The following is a 22,729-nucleotide window of genomic DNA, read 5'->3' as shown; positions in this document are numbered from 1 at the left end:
AAAGGTAAATGGAATGTATCACTGCTGCCTCGTTTTCCATTTTTAATTTATGCTACTCCTCTAGAGAACTATAAGAGTTTTCATTTTTCTCCCTTTGCAAGAAAACTCAAGTAACTCAGTCATCCCACAAATTATTTGGAATATGAAGAATCAATGATACAAAGCAGAATGTTTTCCAAACAAATAATGTCAATGTCCCTTTTCCCTTTAGAATAGAACAGGTTTTGATAAATTATAATTCTGGCAAAGTCTTCTCTGGACTTGAAAGTGGGGAGTGGAGGTCAGATTCCATCAAGCCGAAAGGAGATCCGGGTTGCTGACATTCCGTGTCGGTTATTCACAGATGGATGGGAATGGTTGTTTCCTAAGGTTTTTCTTTTCCTGTGTGAGAAGGCCCACTAGCCTCAGCAGTCAGCACGTTCAGGGCTTGATCAGCTGTGAGGGTTTCTGCTGCAGCTGACACCTGACCGGTCACTTCGCCTGGGAACCAGAGCTCCGGGAGTAGTTTCGGCAATCAGTCAGTCGGGGTAGCAAGGTTAATAACTAAGAAGGAGTCAGAAAGGCCAGATGAGCCAGACACCTGTTGAATCTAGAGATCTTCATGGGAGCGCGGCCTTGGGATCTCAGACCTAAGTGATAAAGTGATTACCAGGCAAAGTCAGAAGTGAAAAGAAACGTGTCTTGGAACAACTGATCCCGGCATCTCCTGGTCTGACCCATCTTGTCACAAGCAAGGCGAAGAGAGGGTAACTCTCTCGATAACTCTCTTTATATTCCATAAATGTTTACTATGGACTAACAAAAATAAGTATACCAGGAATACAAAGATAAATGAGAGACTTTTAAAGCTAAAAATGGTAGATTGGACATAAATACCTTCTTTCACTTTCTCCTAAGACCCTAGTGAAACAAGAATAAAGCAGTTTTGTCTCTTATAAACTTACACCAATGAGCTATCAGAAGCAGAGACAAAAGTAAACATCTTTTTTTTTCCTTTTTAGAGACCAGGTTTTGTTCTGTTGCCCAGGCTGGAGTGCAGCAGTGTGATCATAGCTCCCTGTCACCTCAGCCTCCCAGACTCAAGCCATCGTCCTACCCCAGCCTCCTGAGTAGCTGGGATTGCAGGCAAGTGCCACCAGTCCTAGCTAATTGTTGAATTTTCTGTAGCGAGGGAGTCTTGTTATGTTACCCAGGCTGGTCTCAAACTTCTGGGCTTAACTGAGTCTCTTACCTTGGCCTCTGAAAGTGCTGGGATCACAGGCATGAGCCACCGCGCCCCACCCAGCAGTCTTTTTGGAACTGGAACGAGCATGCCCACAGCGAATGACTTAGAGTGGGGAGTAGAGGTCAGATTCCATCAAGCTGAGTGTTGAGCAGGAAGCAGGAAGGCCACAGGATTCCCAAAAAGCTTAGGAGTCAGCGGTGGGAACTACTTTTGGAAGTGGAGGTGAACGTGTGGTTAAAACTAGGCAACTGGTTAAAAAACACTTTAAGAAACAGGGCTAGAAACAGTGGCCACACCTGAAGCAATGATTATCCGTACCACTCAGATTATGTTCTTGAAATACCGTTTTCCACTTTCAAAAGAAAGACATGAGGGCTTCTTGAAGAAATGGCTGATGCCAAGTCTGCAGTGAAAAGTGCACACAATGCACGTGGAACATGTTGTCATATGAGTTAAAAAGGAAGCTATGGGGCTGGGCGCAGTGGCTCACACCTGTAATCCCAGCATTTTGGGAGGCCGAGGTGGGCGGATCATGAGGTCCAGAGATCGAGATCCTGGCCAACACAGTGAAACCCCAACTCTACTAAAAATACAAAAATTAGCTAGGTGTGGTGGCACATGCCTATAGTCCCAGCTACTTGGGAGGCTGAGGCAGGAGAATCGACTAAACCCAGAAGGCAGAGGTTGCAGTGAGCCAAGATCAGGCCACTGCAGTCCAGCCTGGCAACAGAGTGAGACTCCATATAAAAAGAAAAAAAAAAAGGAAGGTATGAAAAATTATGAACGCCACGTAAACAAGATCAGAGGCCAGCTCGGAAAGGTTCCCATGGTTAAAGGTGTTACAGTGAATGTCAGTGAGGATAAAAGTTGCAATGAATTAAAATCCATCAAATCTGTTGAAATAGATGTATTCAAAATGATATATTTTTTAAAAGCTAAGTGATCTCCTTTGGAGAATGATTGGGAACTGATTCATTATTTTGAAAACTAGTAAATACAAGGAAAAAATTGAAGCATTCACTAAGGAAAATGGAATATGCCAATACTTGTGTAATGCCACTAAAGCAATACTTAGGAGGAATCTACAGCTTTAAATGCTCATATTATAAAGAAAAGAGGTTTAAATCAGTTATCCAAATCTCCACCATTAAGTAGCTGGTGGCGGAGGGAGGGGAAGCAAATTAAATGCAAAACAAATAGAAGGAAGAAAATAGTAAGGATAAAACTATCTTTGCTTGCAGATGTCATGGTTGTCTATGTAGAAAATTTGTAAAAATCTTAAAAAAAAAAAAAAAACCCAAACCTCTGGAAGCAATTGTAGCAGGATTGCAAAATACAAGGTTAATATACAAAAATTAATTGCTTTCCTATATACCAGCAATGAACAAGTAGAATTTGAAGTTAAAAATAAAGTAGCATTTACATTCGCACTCTCCCACATGAAATAAATTCTATGTAAGTCTAAAACATATATACAAGATCCATATGGGGAAAACTATAACGCTGATGAAATAAAGAAATAAATGGAGAGATATTCCATGTTCATGGAAAGGAAGACTCAATGTTGTCAAGATGTCATTTCTTCCCAACTTTATAAATTCAGTACAATCTCAGTCACAATTTTAGCAAGTTATTTTGTAGATCTGAACAAACTGATTCTAAAGTTTACATGGAGAGGTGAAAGACCAGCATAGTCTACACAACAGACTGAAAAGAACAAAGTTGGAGGACTGGCACTGCTACCTAACTTTTTTTTTTTTTTTTTTTTGATACAGTCTCACTCTGTTACCTTAGGCTGGAGTGCAGTGGTGCGATTTCGGCTCACCACAATCTCCATGTCCCAGGTTCAAGCAATTCTCCTGCCTCAGCCTCCTGAGTAGCTGGAACTACAGGCACGTGCCACCACGCCTGGCTAATTTTTATATTTTTATTAGAGACAGGGTTTTGCCATGTTGGCCAGGCTGGTCTTGAACTCCTGACCTCAGGTGATCCGCCTGCCTCAGCCTCCCAAAGTGCTGGGATTACAGGCATGGGCCACCATGCCTGGCCGACACTACCTAACTTTGATACTTTTTATAAAGCTACAATAATGAAGACAGCGTGATATTGGTGAAATAATAGACAAATTGATCAGTGGAACAAAATGGAAAGCCTAGATGTAGAACCACACAGATAGAGTCAACTTTTTTTCCAAAGGAGCAAAGGTGATACAATGGAGCAAGGACCGTCTTTTTAGTAAGTGGTGCTGGAATAAATTATCTCAAAATAGATCACAAACCTAAATGTGTAAGATGTAAAACTAAAACTCACAGAAGATAACACAGGAGAAGACTTAGATGGCCTTAGGTATAACATTAACCTTTTAGATCCTTGATATTTACCCAAAAGAGTTGAAAACTTACGTCAACACAGAATGTTTATAACACCCGAATGTTTATAGCAGCTTTATTCGTAACTACCAAATCTTGAAAGCAACTAAGTTGTCCTTTTGTAGGTGAATGTTACATGCAGACAATGCGATATTATCCAGTGCTAAAAAGAAATGAGTTATTGAGCCTTAAAAAGACATGGAAGAACCTTAAATGTGTAGCACTAAGTGAAAAAGGCAATCTGAAAAGGCTACATACCATATGACTGGAACTACATGACATTCAGGCAGTAAAAAGGTCAGTAGCTGCCGGGGCTTACTGGGGAGAGAGAGATGAATAGGTGGAGCAGAGAGGATTTTTAGGTCAGTGAAACTACTCTGTGTGATACTATAATGTTCAATACATGCTACTGTACATTTATCCAAATGCATGGAATGTACGACACCCTAAGGTAAACTATAGACTTTGGGCAAAACTGATATATCAGTGTACGTTTATCAGTTATAACAAATGCACTCCTCTGGTGGGGGATGTTGATGGGGAAGGCTGTGCATGTGGGGGGCAGAAAGTATAGGGGAACACCATCTTTTCTGCTCAATATGCTGTGAACTTAAAACTGCTCTAAGAAAATAGCGATAAAAAAGAAACTAACCATTAAAAATGTTAAATTGGATTTCATTAAAATTAAATCTTCTGACGTGGTGCAGTGGCCCAGCACTTTGGGAGGCTGAGGCAGGCAGATCAACTGAGGTCAGGAGTTCAAGACCAGCCTGTTCAACACGGCAAAACCCTGTTTCTACTAAAAATATAAAAACTAGCCAGGCGCGTGGTGGCACATGCCTGTAATCCCAGTTACTCTGGAGGCTGAGGCAAGAGAATCACATGACCCTAGGAGGTAGAGATTGGAGTGGGCTGAGATTGTGCCACTGCACTCCAAACTCCAGTCCAGGTGACAGAGCGAGACTCTGTCTCCAAAAACAACAACAAAATTCTCTTCATCAAAAGATGTCAAGAAAATCAAAAGGCAAGCTACAGACTGGGAAAAAAATATTTCCATTCACACGCAAAGGAATTGTGTAGATAGTCATGTATTATATGTGTACTTACCAATCATACACACAAAATCTATGCATTACATTGCATGTAAATTTTGACTTGACACAAATGAAATATATTACATTTTTCAAAATAGTATTTTTTTTAAAGGAACTTACAGCAGGTGCAAAAGGATATGCCTTGAGTCTCGATCCACCCTGGAATTTTCAACTATATTCTATTATTCTCTTAGAGTTTTAGCCTAAGCACAGTGTGAGCACAGAGGCATGGTGTAGCTTGGTAAATACTCTTCCCAGCTTCCTTTGTTTTCAGTTCTCTGCCTGTTCCTGCCACAGATGAGCAATATCTAGGAAAGCCCTTTTGGCCTTCCTTTTTTTTTTTTGAGATGGAATCCCGCTCTGTCGCCAAGCTGAAGTGCAGTGGCGCGATCCCAGCTGACCGCAACCTCCACCTCCTAGGTTCAAGAAGGTCTCCTGCCTTGGCCTCCTGAGTAGTTGGGACTACAGGCGTGCGCCACCACGCCCAGCGAATTTTTGTATTTTTAGTAGAGTCGGGATTTCACCATGTTGGCCAGGATGGATTCGATCTCTTGACCTCGTGATCCGCCTGCCTCAGCCTTCCAAAGTGCTGGGATTACAGGCATGAGCCACTGCGCCCAGCCCCTTTTTTGATCATCTTGCAGTACTCTTCTTAAGGGACCAAACTTGTTTTGGCAAGAGACTTCTAATGACTTCACAAGCTCTGCAATTGATTCTACCCCATAAATGCTGGTGTAGAATTAGTTTTGTTCTTTACAGCCCACTGTAACTGGCCAGGGTAATCCTTCCAGATCTGTCCCCTGGATTATCACCATTTCCCATTACCTGCTCCCACCATAATCCCGGGGAGACTTCTCCATCTAACACATGACAAAAGAAAGTTCAAATTTCTACACCAGAAAAGGCCACGGTCTGGCCTCATCCTATGTCCCCAATCAATTACTTTTTCTTGCCGTATTATTATTATTTTTCCTTGAGACAGGATCCTGCTCTGCAACCCAGGCTGGAGTGCAGTGGCACGGTCACGGCTCACTGCAGCCTCAACCTCCTAAGCCAACTGATCCTCCCCCCTCAGCCTCCTGAGGAGTACTTGGAACCAAAGCTGTGTGTCCCCACACCCAACTAATTTCTTAAATATTTTTTATAGAGATGGGGTCTCCCCATGTTGCCCAGGCTGATCTTGAACTTCTGAGCTCAAGTGATCCTCCCATTTCAGCCTCTCAAAGTGCTGGGATTATAGCAGTAAGCCACCACGCCCAGCATTCCTTGCTCTTATTTAAAGATTATGCATCTTTTGGCATGCCTCTACCTATCCTATCCTCTGCCTGGTGAGTCCCACCCTGACCTTGTGCCCACAAATCGGAATCATCATGGAAATGCTTCATACTTCAGGACCCAAGCCAAGAAATCTTGCAGGAACTCCAGCCCTGTCAGGCTTCCTATCTTTCATTATTTCCTTACCACACTGTATTGCATCTATTTGCTAAGTAGTCTGAATGCTCCCTGAAAGCAGGGTTTTTTTTTAAATCTTTTCATGATTTTTAATGTCCAGTACCTGGCTCAGGTTCATTTTTTTCAAGAAATAAATGAATAAGAGAACGAGGGAGGGAATTGAATGAGTATTCCCACTTTTGGAGTTTTCATGAGCAATCTTTAAAAGGGAATGCCTCTTCCCAGACAGAGGGAAGAGACTCATTGAAGTCCTCCTAGTTCAGGCTTACAATGTAAAGAAACAAACATATAGGTCATGCTTGGTGGCTCATGCCTGTAATCCCAGCACTTTGGGAAGCCGAGGCAGGCAGATCACGAAATCAGAAGATCAAGACCATCTTGTCACTACTAAAAATACAAAAAATTAGCTGAGTGTGGTGGCATGTGCCTGTAGTCCCAGCTACTCAGGGCGCTGAGGAAGGAGAATCACTTGAACCCAGGAGGCAGAGGTTGCAGTAAGTCTCTCTCTGTGGGCCACAGAGAGAGACTCCATCTCAAAAAAAAAAAAAAAAAAAAAAAAACCACAAAACCCAAAAAAGCAAATAAGTCTTATTTACCATAGCAGCCACCTAATGAACTATATGCCTAGCTTGGCATTGTTCTCTGATTGAGGACCACTAAATTTATGCTGAGAGTATTAACAGGTGCATGAAGGGGCGTCGGTATTAGGGCCTTAGGGGGCCCTTCCCTCTGATATCCACCTACCCCTTCATTGTGCCGGAGGAACAGGTTTCTTTTGGTTTGCTTTTTTTGTTTTTCACAGGGTCTTGTTCTGTCACCCGAGCTGGAGTGCAATGACACAATCATAGCTCATGGTAGCCTCCAACTTCCTGGCCCAAACAGTCCTCCCACCGCAGCCTCCCGAGTAGCTGGGGCTATAGGCAGACACCACCACACCTGGCTAGTTATTTTCTTTTCTTTTGTAGAGATGGGGTCTCACCATGTTGCCCAGGCTGACTCTGAACTTTTGGCCACAAGTGATCCTCCTTTCTTGGCCTCCCGAGGCCCTAGGACTGCAGGCATGAGCTCAGCTAACCCACCCCCGCCCCCACTTTTTTTTTGGAGAGACAGGGTCTGGCTCTGTTGCCCAGGCTCATCTCTAGTTCCTGGCCTCAAGCAATTCTCCCACCTCAGCCTCCCAAACTGCTGGGATTACAGTCATGAGCCACTCTGCCTGGCCAATTATTATTACTTTTTAAAATTAAAACAAACAAACTGAGTGTGTCATGCTGCTGAAAAAGCTCTGGGCTTGTTCTTCCGCTTCTGCTTCATGGGTTCTAAAGTGACCAACTTCTTTATTTAATTATCTTCCTTGAGGAAAGGGTCTGAACCAATGATTTTCAGATGTCCTGAAAACATCCGGCTTATTTTTCTTCACTCATATGTTTATGCTGCTGTTGCCTTAGTGGCAGGAAAATTTCAAACAGCATCCAGTGTGCAGAAAGGTTTCCGTTCCCTCTAAATTCCTGGCCACGCTATACATTCTAGTTGAGTACTTAGCAGTTAAAATATAAACCGCCAAAAATTGTTTCCTATCAATCACTGTATCGATTCACCCTAACATACTGAGAATAAAGACAATTTCTTTTTTTGAATGGAGTTAAAAATCAAAGAATACTGTGGAACAAAAACAATCTCTGGGTGCTGAGATTGTGGCCAGATGTCAGGGCTGGCCCAGAAACCTTACACAATCGCAGAGGATGGAAAACTCATCTTCCTTAGGCATGAAGTAGGCGTTTTCCCTTAGGGAGGGTTTGAGTTCCCTGCCACATCTTCCCAGTTCGCTGGACCACAATGGAGGCAGGAACTCATCAATTACAGGCCACTCAGATCCCAGCACATTTTCCAAAGCACTTCTTGTTTTTCAAGCTCCATATTCCCAGGACCAGCTAATTTCGCTTCTTAATGGGAAGTAGGAAAAGTCAGGAAACTGCAAGTGGAAACCTTTAGCCATCAAGGATGAACATTGCTGGTGGAGTGCAGCCCTCCCAAGGGGGCTGTACACAGGGTTCCTGCCCGCAAGCCCTCTGCCTTGCTCCCGGCTGCAGCTGCACCTCTCGCAGCTGTCAGGGTCCAGACTCAGAGCTCCTCATCCCTTGGAATGACCTGGGTGACAGAAGCATCTGTTATACTACCTATAGGTGAATTTGGCTGGGCTGCTGAATGGGAGCTTGTCACCAGAAGGACCAAGCCATCACCAGAAACTTAGAGCTTTCAGCCCCACCCCTCATTCTTTAGGGAGAGGAGAGGGTCTGGTGATTGAGTTTATAATCAATCATGCCTTTGTGATGAAGCCTCCATAAACATCCCGAAAAGATGGGGTTCAGGGAGATTTCAGGTTGGTGAATGCATCTACATGCCAGCAGGGTAGTTCACGCTGATTCTATGGGGACCTGTGCTGGGGACCCTTCTAGACCTTGCCCTCTGCTGTACCTCTTCATCTGGCTGAAATATCCTCAGTACTAAATTGACAATAGAAAGTAAACTGTCTTCGTGGGTCCTGGGAGCTGCTCTAGCAAACTATTGAACACAAGGAGGGATTCATGGGAAGTTCCAGTTTGCAGCCAGGTCAGATGGACCTGGGGACTTACTACTTGTGAGTGGCATCTGAAGTGGGGGCTGGTGTTGTGGGATTGAGCCTTAACCTGTGAGGTCTGCACTATCTCTGGTCTGTGTCAGAATTGAATTGAATTGTAGGATACCAGCTGGTGTGGGGGAAGTGGCTGGTGTAGGGAAGAGTGTGCACATCTGGTCACAGAAGTGTTGAGTGTGACTACAAAGAAAAGCTGATTTTCTACTACGCACCTGCCCATTGTCAGGCAGGAGATTGGAACTGGGGGTGTGGGGTTCATGTTAGATTCAAGGATACCCAAGTAGCTGTGATCTATGGATTGGGAGACCACCACTGACATTGCAAGTGTCTTTCAGGACCCAAGAAGTAAGTGACTGGACACTGGAATGTGGTTGTTGAAACCCTCAAAGCCCCCTCCCCTCTGCCCCCCACCAGCTGTGCTTCCCATGGGAAACAGGTGAAGGGGTAGGAAGGGAATTCCATCTCATTTCTGCCTTCCAGGTTGCACCAGGTGCATCTCATTGACAAGATCAAATTCGTAAATGAAACACTTTTGCTGTGTCACTATGTGATGACAGACCTTCCCAGGCTTACTTTCCACCACACTTTTTTTTTCTCCCTTTTTTTTAAATGTAAATTTTTATGTTTTTAGGGGTACACAGTAGGTGTATATGTTTATGGAGTACATGTCTCTTTGCTTTTTAAAAGCTCTTCCTGGTGGGTGGCTCATGCCCGTAATCCCAGCACTTTGGGAGACCAAGGTGGGTGGATCACCTAAGGTCAGGAGTTCAAGGCTAGCCTGACCAACATGGGGAAACCCATCTTTACTAAAAATACAAAATTAGCTGGGCTTGGTGGCACAAGCCTGTAATCCCAGCTGATCGAGAGGTTGAGGCAGGAGAACTGCATGAACCAGGGGAGGTGGAGGTTGCAGTGAGCCGAGATCACACCATTACACTCCAGCCTGGACAACAAGAGCAAAACTCTGTCTCAAAAAAAAGCTCCCCGGCAGACTACAACACTACAGAAAAGTACCCAAAACAAAATGTCCAGCATTGTGATTTATCAAAGCAAACCCTTGTGTCGCGGCATCCAGGCTGGGAGCTAGAATGTCAGCATCCCAGGAGCCCCTCTCATTCTCCCCCGATCCTTCCTACTTTCTGCCTCCAAGTGATCAGGAGCCTGATTTTGATGGTAGTCACTTTGGTGGTTTTGTCTTGCAATGTTTGGCAGTTAAGCATGCACTCCTAAATACCAAGGCTTTGTTTGGCCCGTTTTGAGCTTTATATGAATAGCATTGTGCAATAGCATATTCTTTTGCATTTAGCTTCTTTGCTGAACATTTCCAGGTTAATCCAAGTCTGATGCTCAGGTGGTATCATCTGAGGACCTAATAGCTTTGGGACACCTGAGAAGTACCCTAGGGACGTGTCAGGTTGATTGGTTGGATATACAGATGTAACAAGATAAAACCTTAACATTTTGATATTTTTCTTCTTCTTTCCTAAAAGTTCCCGCCTAACCAATTGAAGCGGCATTGTTGTCTGGGGTAAATACCCGAGGTTCCCCATCTTACAATAATAGATAATGGAGACACACAAGAAGTGGCTTTAGGAGTGGAGATTTAATAGGCAAAAGAAATCGAAAGGAGAACAGCTCTCTCTCCTGCAGAAGAGAAGGGTGCCCCAGGGGGACTTCCAGTCCTGGTGGAGTGCACCGGGCTTTAGAGACAGGCTTGAGGAGGCAGTGTCTGATTTACATAGGGCCCAAGATTGGTTGGACCAGGTGTACATTTACATAGCTGGCCGCCCACCCTAATCCTTTATTATGCAAATAGGGTTTCTACTTGGCCAGTGCCAGGTTGCCTGCTCCTTATTGTGCAGGTGGTTGACAAGGAAGGTGGGAGATGGAGCTGCCACGCTGGACAGGCCTAGCCCCAGGCAGCCTTTTCCTATTGGCCCAGCTGCCGGCATTCACCCATGCACGCTTCCAGCTTGCTTGTCTATGTCTGCAGCTCGATTTTACAGGCTGCTCTTTGTTAAAAGATGATTTGAGGACTGCTTTTCGTTAAAAAGAAAACCTTACTGAGGACGTCCTTACCCTTACTATCTGGCTAAATAATTTCTTCCTAACTCCTGTGTCACATTTGGCAGCATCTACTTTGCTTTGAAGAGAATTAGAATGCAATAACAGTAAAAAAGAGAGAAAAAAAGTGAATTTTCTTTTTCATTTTTGATTTTCCCCTTGAAAATCAAAAGGTGAGGTCCTGCATGGAGCAGAAGTTAGCGTTTATGCTTTAAAAAGATGACAGTACCGATGTTCCTTTGGGCTCAAGCAGCCATGAGTCAGAGTTCGGGGCTCTTTTGCTAAATCAAGGAAAGCAGACCATTTATACACTGAAATAAATAATGATCTCGCTTGCAAGCTGTTTTCCGTGACAAGTGACTGGAATGCAAGATTTTGAGTTCATGGTTGCATTTCATAGACGATAACACTGAACTTGTGAAGTTCAGATGTTTCTATGGCTAATCTCTGGAGGTAGTTTTATGATTACAAGATGGGGAACAGGATGGTTATGAGTAAGCCTTTACGCCAGGGCCTTCGCTCTCATGCATGCTTTTGGCCTCATCTTCCACCTGCGTCGATAACCTCATCTCCCTGGAGTTTCTTTCACTAGCAGTGCTTAATGATGAAGCTTTCAGGCTCCGGCTTTAGGCAGGATTTTATAGCCAGCAAGAGTAGAAAATAGGCTTGTAAAAATCTACGATTTCATAAAAAGTATAGAACACTTTAGATCTTTAAAGAAAAGGTGGTGAGGTCTATAATCTAATGCCTACACAAAAAAATTAGAATGAGAGTCGAGAGAAGGAGAGGTGAGACACTGTGCTTCTATGCTTGGAAGAGGGTGACCAGAAATGGGAAGGCCCCAGAGGTGGAGGGGTGTATGTGTGTGTGCACGCATGTGTCATGTGGAAGAGATTTTGAGCACATTTGTTAAAGAGGAAGTTTAAGGGCAACATAGTTTCAAATTGAAGCTCTACCAGTTGTTAAAGCCTGTGACTTTAGGCAAATTACTTAACCTTTCTGTGCCTCAGTTTCCTCATTTGAAAAATGGAGTTTACAATTATAGTAACCTAGATCATAGTTATGAAGATTAAATGAGTTAATATATAAAACATTAAATGAGTTAATACATAATACATAAAATACATAATATATACAACTGACATAAATAAATACTAAATAAGTGCTAGTATTGTTATTGTTTGCTTCTGAAGAAAAATGACTGTTAGGTGGGTGAAGGTAAAGACTTAGGAGAGGAGAGGAGGGATTTGGATGCAGCGGGGGAGGGAAGTGGTTGGCCCCAGAACCTAGTGGACTAACTCGTTACCTTAGGAAGGCTTAGCTTAGGCTACATTTCCTAAGCTCCCCTTCCCCTGCCTCCTCCTGAGATGGGATAAGTAAGCTTAGGGATGCTGAAAAATTGGGCTTTGAAGGGTAGAATTAGGTGCTCTATAAATGTGTGTGTGTGTGTGTGTGTGTGTGTTTTCAAATTGATGAAGGACAACTTCATTATTTTACACTTAAAGGCTGATGAAAAGCCATTACTGATCCTATTAAAAAAAATCTGATATTCCAGTTGAAAAGTAAACTATATTTACTAATGAAATATTATTTAGGGCCGGGCGCGGTGGCTCAAGCCTGTAATCCCAGCACTTTGGGAGGCCGAGGCGGGTGGATCACAAGGTCAAGAGATCGAGACCATCCTGGTCAACATGGTGAAACCCCGTCTCTACTAAAAATACAAAAAATTAGCTGGGCATGGTGGTGTGTGCCTGTAATCCCAGCTACTCAGGAGGCTGAGGCAGGAGAATTGCCTGAACCCAGGAGGCGGAGGTTGCGGTGAGCCGAGATCGCACCATTGCACTCCAGCCTGGGTAACAAGAGTGAAACTCCGTCTCAAAAAAAAAAAGAAAGAAATATTATTTAACTTTTCTAAAACACAACTTGACAGCATCCAGCATGCATGATTCATTTCAGTACAGTGAATTCAAGATCAAGTATACCTGTTAATTGCATCGAAGCTAGACTACAAATTATCATAGTCATCATCATTATCTTCTTCATGTTTTCATTGGCAGTAGTTTGTGATGACACCATATTAATATAGCAAGAATGTGACTGGACTATTAGTGATGGATTAATGAGAACATTCTGAATTGCTGATGTCACAGGAATTAATGCTTCACAGGGCAATGTGAAGCAGACATCTGCACTATAAACCTTTGCCTTGTGAGGGACATTCGAGTGCTTACTTTAGTTGCCACAGACGTGGTTTGTGGGGGTGGTGTGCCTGGTGTGTGAATACTTGGTCAGCTAGTAACTGAACCAACATTTAACCTGTGTGAGACAGGAGGAATGCAGAGGGGTCACAGGAGAATAAAAACTCCAGACAGCAGTTTCCCGTGAGGAGGGGCTATGGGCTGATGAAACCCTGAAAACCAGGGTGTGGACCAAGCTGGCTAAAACCAACTAGACCCAACATGGCGCTGGATTTGACCTAGGTTTCCCCTAGGACATCATTATATGCTCATTGGCACACTAAATCACACCCATGAGCACAATGACAGTTCTGGGGACACCCATATTTGGTGTAAAAATGAGTGGCACCACAGTTCCAAGAAATCCTCATCTTTTTCCAAGAATTTTCATGAATATTCAACACTTTGGTTAAAGAAACCCATACAGAGAGAAAGTGCAAACCCTACTGCGTGACTCTCTTGAGTACACCCTTAATCCCTTAAGTGTGTAGTGTTCCCCTTTGCAATAAAAGGGGAACACTACACACTTAAGAGAAGGGATTGAAGGTGTGCTCTCCGTGCTTTCACTATTTTCCAACTCCTCTTTGAATTCATTGTCAAGACAGTGTCAAGAGCCTGGACACCTGCTGGGTTCCAGGACCCACTGGCATTTGAGGCCCTCCCCTAGCCCACTGATGTCATGGGACTATTATTCTTCCCTCAGAAGTTGATGCCTTCTTCTGTAAAGAATTAGGGCTGTATGACCCAGGAGTTTGGCAGGACTGATTTCACAAGACAGAGTTCACAAAGACCCCCACTGATAAAACAGGATGCAGTAAAGAGGGCAGCCCAAACCCACAAAAAGCAAGATGGCACCCCATGGGGGCCGCTCAGTGTTCCCTTTCCTGGTATACCAGGGTTGGAAATACCACTCCAGGCAAAGAACCTGAATCAAGATGGAGACTGAATCCACTAATGGGTGACCTCTGGTCAATCTCATTGCTCATTATAAGCTAATTATAATGATTTAGCTATTAAAAGACACTCCCCTCAGTGCCCTGACAGTTTACAAAAGTTATTACCCTATATGGTCTAAAAGGAGGAGGAACCCTCAAATTCCAGAAAATCCCCAGGGGCTTCTTATAAAACTCATGAATAACCCACCCTTTATTTAGCATATGATCAAGAAATAACCACAAAAATAGCCAGCCTGCAGCCCTCCAGGCTGCTCTGCCTATGGAGTAGGCATTCTTTTATTCCTTTACTTTCCTAATAAACTTGCTCTCACTTTATGAGGCTGCTCTTGAATTCCTTCCTGTTCCAAGCCAGGTGGCCTCAGCGCCCCAGTTTTGCGGCTTTCCTTGCAACATAGAGTTGGAGCTGTAAAGCAATATCTATTGGGAGGCAATCTAGGACTTGACTGGGGCTTGATCAATGGCGAAGGGGTTTGATTTCTTTGCTTTGCAATACCTGATACAAATCTCCTGGAGGAGGAGAGTTTAAAAAAACTGGTCTGCGCACACTGGCTTGCAATTGCACATCAGTGGCTTTCTCAGCATGGCTTGAGTAAGTTTTTGCATCATCTAGAACTGTGGTCACATAGGGGAAGGCAAACCCCAACATGTGATTTATGCCTCTTGGCTCATATTCTTTGATCCCCACGACCCTCAGGACCTGCGCCATCCCCGGGGGATGTCTCAGGGCACATCTTCTGTGTGTCCTGGAGACACCGCCAGGTGGGTGATCAGACTCGCGGGGCTTAGTCACCCACATTAATGGATCCCAGTCCTGATCTTCATTCAAGTTTTTTGCTTGGAGTGGTTTTTCCAACCCCTGGTGTACGTCTAAACGGAAAGGAACGGCCCCCTCAAGGGGTACTCCCTGCCCCGAGCTCTGGGCCCCCGGTCTGCCCCTAGGCCTCTCCCCTCCTGGGGAGCAGATGTTCCTAAATAATCGTTAAATAAATAAAAGTATGTTGAACTGAACGTAGCAATTACATGAATTAGCAACATTTCTAAATATTTTTTTTTCTCCGCTAAAGATGATTGTTCCTTAAGGTACACATTTGTCCTTAGAGTGTTTCAAGGCCTCTTAAACCTGTAATAAAATCGACGCGCTCAGCACAGATGTGAGCGTTTGGGGAGCGCTTCAGCCTTCAGCACAGGCACGTGTTTTCTATTCACCGATCAGTGCTCCTCCGAAGGGCGGGTGGATCCTCTGAAGGTTTGTGTGCTCCACGCGCCTCGCCGTCCTCCTGCCTTGCGCACGCGCGCGGGTGCCTGGAGGCCTGGGCGAGGCAGGAGGAACGGCGAATCGGCGGGGGTTGTCCTTTATGCCGCCCCGTAGTTCGAGGGCGACGCTAGCGCGGCGCGCGACATTTTGAAAGCCAGGAGGGTTTGAATCGCAACGGCTCCTGCCGGTCGTGAGTGTCGGCGGCTCTGGGGGTGCGGACGCAGCTGCAGGGTCTCGCTGGAGGCCGCTTGGGACCAGTTTTGAAGAGGGACTTGGCCGCCACCTCTCTTCACCGCCGCCCTTTCCTTCCCGAGGGTGAGACTCTGGTAAGGGGAGCTTTTTTTTTTTTTTTTTTTTTTTGCGAGCCCGGGCGGGGGCCGAGCCCGGAGCCGAGGACTCAGCGGGGGCTTTCGTGACAGGGTAGGGTCTGGTTACAGCCGAAGGAGGATTTTGGCCGCCGCCCAGTGTGAGCCCCAGGATCGGGTAAACAACAGCCTGACCTCCACCCCGAACCCTGCCGAGCGTGTGAGATGCAGAGGACCTCAGGAGTCATGCGGCCCACACTTCCCCTTAGACTTTCTACAGCTGCTTTGCTTCTCTTTTCTCCTTATATTTACTTTTTCTCATTCTTTTGTTTTTCCGTTTTTCTGCTGCTCCTTCGCACTTTAGCTTTGTCAGTAGTATCCTGTTGAGTCTCAGGGCCCCAGGCTTAGAGTCCAAGGGTCACTGACGTTTGACTCAGTAGAGCTGGAGATAAGCTTGCTGAGCTCTGCTCACTTGAATGCTGCTTCTTAAACAGTATTTAATTGTGAAAAAGATGTTACGTGTTCCAGAGTATGAAATTCTGCTCACGGTCATCCCACTGCCATTTCTAATGGATGTTCATCCAAATACAGTATTCACTGTTTTTTCTGTGTATGTGTGTTTTTGTTGTTTGGTTTTTTTTTTTTTTTTCTTTTTTCTGTCATCTTCATGAGAACCTTGTGATTTAGGATTAGTATGCTTATTTAACAATTAATGTTAAGACTGTGTATACAATAGGTAACAACCTGAGGCAGAGTTTGGGCTACTGGCCAAAAGCCATCTCTGTCAATATCTGTCAATAGTCAATACCCAAACGTGGGAGTGCGGTGGCGGGGGCGGTGGGGGGCTGGTGGGTCGGGGGTGGGGGAGTGGGATTGGGGAGGGGTGGGAGTGGAAGTGGCCCTCAGACAACTGTGAAATGAATAGGACATGGTACTTTAAGGTGCAAGTAGTTCAGAGTAGGAGGTGGAACCCAGTCCTAAGAAAATATAAGGAAATGTTAAGACTTCTTCTGTTTAAACCTAGTTGTTTTTAGAGATAGGTTTTCTTTTTTAAAACGTGCTGTGTCTGCTTATCAAATGCCCCTTAGACTGAGGGGGAGAGGCAGTGAGAGTTCTAAGGCTCAGCAGCTCTCTGGACACGCTCTGCCTCCGGGTTTTCTGCATCCTGCTTTGCTGGCCCCTCCTTGGTTGCTTTGTTCTTAGTTTCTCCTGCTTGGACGCCCTAGGGCTCACCTCTCTTCTCTCTACAGTTACTCCCTAGGTGATCTTACCTAGTCTTTTGGCTTTAATGATGTCTGCGTGCTGCCATCCCACAAACTTAAATCTTCAGCTTGCGTTCCAGACCCGTATCCACCTACCTGTTCGGCTCCTCTCCGCAAAACTCTCCAACAGCTTTCTGCCTCTCAGTGCAAGCCGAAATCTTGACTGACTACAGCTGAGTAGAAGTCACAGTCCTGTACGATTCTCCACTTGACTTGCCAGTCCCTACCCCCAGCCTCCCTGACTTTGTCTCCTTCTCCCCTTTGCTAGCTGGCCTCTTTCTTGAAGATTTCTGCCTCAGGGTCTTTATATTTCTTGTCCTCTCTCTGGAAGACTTCCTCTAGATATTTGCTTGGGTCTGCTCCCTCATGTCCTTCAAATGAGTTTCTCAAGGAGACCTTCCTTGACCACTTTAAACTCCAATATTAAGCCCCTTCCCAAGGCCTTCTGCCTCCCTTCACTGATACATATTTCTCCTGAAATAGTATATGTTGATCTTCATACTTGTTTGGGTCTTGTTTGCTGCTCTATTTCCAGAGCGTAGAATGGTGCGCTGTTAGAGCACATGGTATGTGCTCAGTGTGTGCATGCTGGTTGAGTAAATGAAGAGTAGCTTCACACAGATAGGTAGATCTTCGATGTGCTCCATCACAGCGTCCTGTAGGGAAAGATAACGCAGATGGATGACGGGAGTCAAAATGACATGGGGCAATTATTTCCCAAGTAGAAATACCTCCTGCAAGCCACTCTGCTGAATAGTTTATCCTTCCCCAAAGTTCTGAAACTGGTTTCAGAAATTCTCCTGCTGTTCCTGCCTTTAAGTTAAATGGGTCACTTTATGAAATTATTATATTCTTGACAAATACATGTAAAGGGGCTCAGTGTTCTCAGTATAGGGAAATCTGAAGACGGTAGTGATTGCAGCTACATTTTAAACAAGATGGACAAACTTGTCATTAATGGACAACTAAAGCTGGGCCTTTGAGATTATTTTTTTCCCCTTAGAACACAGTTTTTAAAGATGCTATAATTAAGGGCTCTATAAAAAATTTAAGCAAATTTCTCTGTCTCCCAACTTTTTATAGACAAATGAGCTTATTGACATGTAGGAACAGTTTTGCTTTATAATAATAGGAAACCTAATTTTAGAAAAAAATTTTTTTAAATAAAAAAATTCATGAATATGTTATAGAAAGAAACGAATTGAGTTGCTTTGTTTATATATGTGATATGTACATTTTCTTTTCTTTTGTTGGTTTCTTTTTTTTTTTTTTTTTTTGAGATGTAGTCTCACTGTTGTCCAGGCTGGAGTGCAGTGGTGCAATCTCAGCTCACCACAGCCTCTGTCTCCCAGGTTCAAGGGATTATCCTGCCTGCCTCAGCTTCCTGAGTAGCTGGGATTACAGGTACGCACCACCATGCCCGGCTAAATTTTTGGAATTTTTAGTAGAGACACAGTTTTGCCATGTTGGCCAGGCTTGTCTCAAACTCTTGACCTCAACTGACCTGCCTGCCTTGGCCTCCCAAAGTGCTGGGATTACAGGCATGAGCCACTGTGCCCAGCCTCATTTTATTTTATTTTATTTTATTTATTTATTTATTTTGAGTCGGAGTCTTGCTCTGTGCAGGCTGGAATGCAATGGCTCGATATCGGCTCACTGCAACCTCCACCTCCCGGGTTCAAGCCATTCTCCTGCCTCAGCCCCCCGAGTAGCTGGGACTATAGGCTCACGTCACCACGCCTGGCTAATTTTTGTATTTATTTTAGTAGATATGGGGTGTCACCATACTGGCAAGGCTGGTCTCGAACTCCTGACCTCATGATCTGCCTGCCTCGGCCTCCCAAAGTGCTGGGATTACAGACACGAGCCACTGCGCCCGGCCACATTTTATGTTCATAGATAATTTTTATAACCATTTATTGAGATATAATTAATGTATCATAAAATCTACCCTTGGAAGGTATGAAATTCAGTAGTTCTAGTATACTCAGAGATGAATATATTAAACTGTTTTCTGATTTTAGAACCTTTCATCACCCCAGAGAAACGCTATACCCACTGGCAGTCATTCCATGTTCTCTGTCTCCTCAGCCACCAGCAACTATTCAGCTATTGTCTCCATGATTTGCCTATTCTGGACATTTCCTCAAAATGGGATCATGATATATGTAGCCTTTTTGTATGTGGCTTCTTTCATTAACATAATATTTTCAAGGTTCATTCTTGTATATATCAGCACTTTATTCCTTTTTGTGACTGAATAATGTTCCATTATATAAATATGCCACATTTTGTTTATCTATTCATCATCTGATGGAGAGTTCTATTGTTTCTGTTTCTTGGCTGTTATGAATAGTGCTGCTTGCACAGTTTCCTTAAAGGATATAAGAGACCTGTTAACTACTCCTGGGAAATGTGAGAGGGAGACATATTGTTTACCTTTTTGTACTAGGTGATTCTTTTTTTTTTTTCCAAGCTAAGTGCATATATTACTTTAAAACAAAAATAATCATATTATGACCAAGGATAAGTAATTGTACCTTTTGCTTTTAGTTTTCTCATTTTAAGTAAAATTGGATGAAATATTTGTCAAGGTGTTTTTTAGTTCTCAAATTTTGTTTGTGATAAAATGAGTGATAATGTTATAGGAATTTTTTCTTCATGAATGAGAGTTGTATTTTTATATCTGCTGTGTAACTTGCAATTTGTTTTCATCATAGGACCTAGAGTGGTTGCTACAATGGAAGGGATCAGTAATTTCAAGACACCATGCAAATTATCAGAAAAAAAGAAATCTGGTAAGATAGCAGATGTGACTTTTTTTTTATGATTACTATCGTCGTTTCTCTTAGAAATGTCTTAGTATTATTTAGTTTGATCCTTTAATTATCTGTCACATAGAAACTTTATCGTAAATCCCCTTTATGATGTTAATTGTAACAAATAAGACTTATTTTATAGGCCACAGTTTGATCATCTCTGGACAGTCTAACAGGTTTGGAGGCTCTTCCTGCTCAAAAATCAACTTAGCTTGATCCCTTAAGGAACTGCTTTACCTCTCTCCCTCCCATTCACGCATAGCTCTAGAGGGAAAGATCTTTTCCAAGGCAACTCAATGGACAAAGGAAAATCTTCTCAACAAACACCTGGATATCCATGTGCACAAAATGAGCCTTGATCCTTTTTTTTTTTTTTTTTTTTTGAGACAGAGTTTCACTCTTGTTACCCAGGCTGGAGTGCAATGGCATGATCTCGGCTCACCGCAACCTCCGCCTCCCGGGTTCAGGCAATTCTCCTGCCTCAGCCTCCTGAGCAGCTGGGACTACAGGCACGTGCCACCATGCCCAGCTAATTTTTTGTATTTTTAGCAGAGACGGGGTTTCACCATGTTGACCAGGATGGTCTCGATCTCTTGACCTCGTGATCCACCCGCCTCGGCCTCCCAAAGTGCTGGGATTACAGGCTTGAGCCACCGCACCCGGCCTTGATCCTTAACTCTTATATAGAAAATAGCTAAAATTAAATTTCTGGAAAATAACCTGAGAAAATATTATGTCATCCATTTCTCATGATCAGCTTTTCCTGTTGACCTTGTATCCTGCAACCATCCTAAACTCATTTATTCCATTAGCTTTTTAATAGATTGCTTAGGATATAGTATATGGTTGGTCATTTGTGGATGAATCAAGGCAGTGTTACTTTGTTCCCCGGTCTGTATGGCTTTGTTTCTTTTACTTTTTTTATTGCACTGGCTCCAGTATGTTTTTGAATAGACTTGTTAGTGGATATACTTGCCTTGTTTCCCAATATCTTATATTAGATGTAGATTTTTCACAAATGCCCTTTATTAGTTTGAGGAATTTTCCTTATACTTCTAGTTATTACTGTGAGTGGGTATTGAACTTTGTTGAGTGATTTTTCTGAATCTGTTTTCTTTTTCAATCTCTTAATGTGGTAAATTATTTTAATTTTCAAGGATTAAAGTGACCCTGCATTCCTCGTGTAAAGCCAGTTTGGTCATGATACATGTTTTATATTGCCCGATTTGCTGGTATTTTCTGTATTCATGAGGGATATTGGACTGCCGTTGTCTTTGTTGGGATATCTGTCTAGTTTTTGTATTAGGTTGTTCTGTATTCATAAAGTAAGCTGAGAAATGTTTCTCTTTAACAGAAATGTCTTTTTCTTTAACTTTATGTAGAATTGGTATTATTCCTCCTTGAACTGGTTGAATTCACCAGTAAAACCACCTTGACCTCGAGTTTTGTCAGTGGGAAGATCTTAACTGTGACTTCACAGTTAATAGATACAGCGCTATTCAAGTGATCTCTTATTTTCTTCGTTAATTTTCTTAGTGTTTTTCAAGGAATATGTCCATCACTTCCAAATTGTCAAATGTACTGGTGTAAAGTTATTCTTGATATACTCTTATTAACCTTCTAATGTCTTTTTTCATATCTGGTACTGGTATTTTATATTTTATTTTTTCTTAATCAGTCTGACTTGAGGCTTATGTGTCTTGGTGAATGCTGCATGCACTTGAAAATGGGCATTTGTTTCTACTCTCGTTGGGGTGTTCTGTAAATGTCAGTAGGTCAAGTTGGTTGACCTGTTTATGTTATTTTCTTCAGGTCTGCTGGTGTTCTGTGTACTTTTTATATTAATTATGAGAGAAGAGAGTTGAACTACAATGTGGATTTGTCTGCTCCCCACCCTCCCCCCAATTTCTATCTGTTGATGCTTCATGTATTTTGAAGCTTTGCTATTAGATACATACACATTTAGGATAGTTATTTCTTTCCTTTTTTTTTTTTAATTGCATTTTAGGTTTTGGGGTACATGTGAAGAACATGGAAGATTGTTGCATAGGTACACACATGGCAGTGTAATTTGCTGCCTTCCTTCCCTTCACCTATATCTGGCATTTCTCCCCATGCTATCTCTCCCCAACTCCCCACCCCCCACTGTCCCTCCCCTATTTCCCCCCAACAGACCCCAGTGTGTAGTGCTCCCCTCCCTGTGTCCATGTGTTCTCATTGTTCAACACCTGCCTATGAGTGAGAACATGTGGTGTTTGATTTTCTGCTCTTGTGTCAGTTTGCTGAGAATGATGGTTTCCAGGTTCATCCATGTCCCTACAAAGGACACGAACTCATCGTTTTTGATGGCTGTGTAATATTCCATGGTGTATGTGTGCCACATTTTCCCTGTCCAGTCTGCCATCGATGGGCATTTGGGTTGGTTCCAGGTCTTTGCTATTGTAAACAGTGCTGCAATGAACATTCGTGTGCACGTGTCCTTATAGTAGAATGATTTGTAATCCTTTGGATATATACCCAGTAATGGGATTGCTGGGTCAAATAGAAGTTCTATTTCTAGGTCCTTGAGGAATCGCCACGCTGTGTTCCACAATGGTTGAACTAATTTACACTCCCACCAACAGGGTAAAAGTGTTCCTATTTCTCCACATCCTCTCCAGCATCTGTTGTCTCCAGATTTTTTAATGATCGCCATTCTAACTGGCGTGAGATGGTATCTCAATGTTGTTTTGATTTGCATTTCTCTGATGACCAGTGATGATGAGCATTTTTCATGTTTGTTGGCCTCATGTATGTCTTCGTTTGTAAAGTGTCTGTTCATATCCTTTGCCCACTTTTGAATGGGCTTGTTTGTTTTTTTCTTGGGAATCTGTTTAGTTCTTTGTAGATTCTGGATATCAGCCCTTTGTCAGATGGGTAGACTGCAAAAATTTTTTCCCATTGTGTTGGTTGCCAATTCACTCTAATGACTGTTTCTTTTGCCATGCAGAAGCTTTGCAGTTTGATTAGGTCCCATTTGTCTATTTTGGCTTTTGTTGCCAATGCTTTTGGTGTTTTGG

The 22,729-nt window shown here is 43.2% G+C and overlaps 1 protein-coding gene across 4 annotated transcripts in view; it reads left to right on the top strand.

Annotated features, from left to right (window-relative positions):
- PBK (PDZ binding kinase) overlaps positions 1-22,729 on the top strand; it is a 52,883-nt gene that overhangs the window by 2,678 nt on the left and 27,476 nt on the right. For 3 of the 4 annotated variants that reach the window (XM_032265411.1, XM_032265414.1, XM_032265413.1), the window contains exons 1-2: positions 15,257-15,610; positions 19,572-19,649. In XM_032265411.1, the coding sequence (XP_032121302.1) occupies positions 19,592-19,649 (58 nt within the window). In that variant the 5' untranslated portion in view covers positions 15,257-15,610; positions 19,572-19,591. Of the gene's footprint in view, positions 1-15,256; positions 15,611-19,571; positions 19,650-22,729 lie in introns of those variants that run through there. The other variant, XM_032265412.1, reaches the window with a different exon arrangement.

Source organism: Sapajus apella, unplaced genomic scaffold (assembly GCF_009761245.1).
Source record: "Sapajus apella isolate SASKATOON/1434 unplaced genomic scaffold, GSC_monkey_1.0 scaffold150, whole genome shotgun sequence".
In the NCBI taxonomy this organism is placed as follows: Eukaryota; Metazoa; Chordata; class Mammalia; order Primates; family Cebidae; genus Sapajus; species Sapajus apella.
The sequence above is the reverse complement of the archived record's forward strand: the minus strand, read 5'-3'. Positions and strand labels throughout refer to the sequence as shown.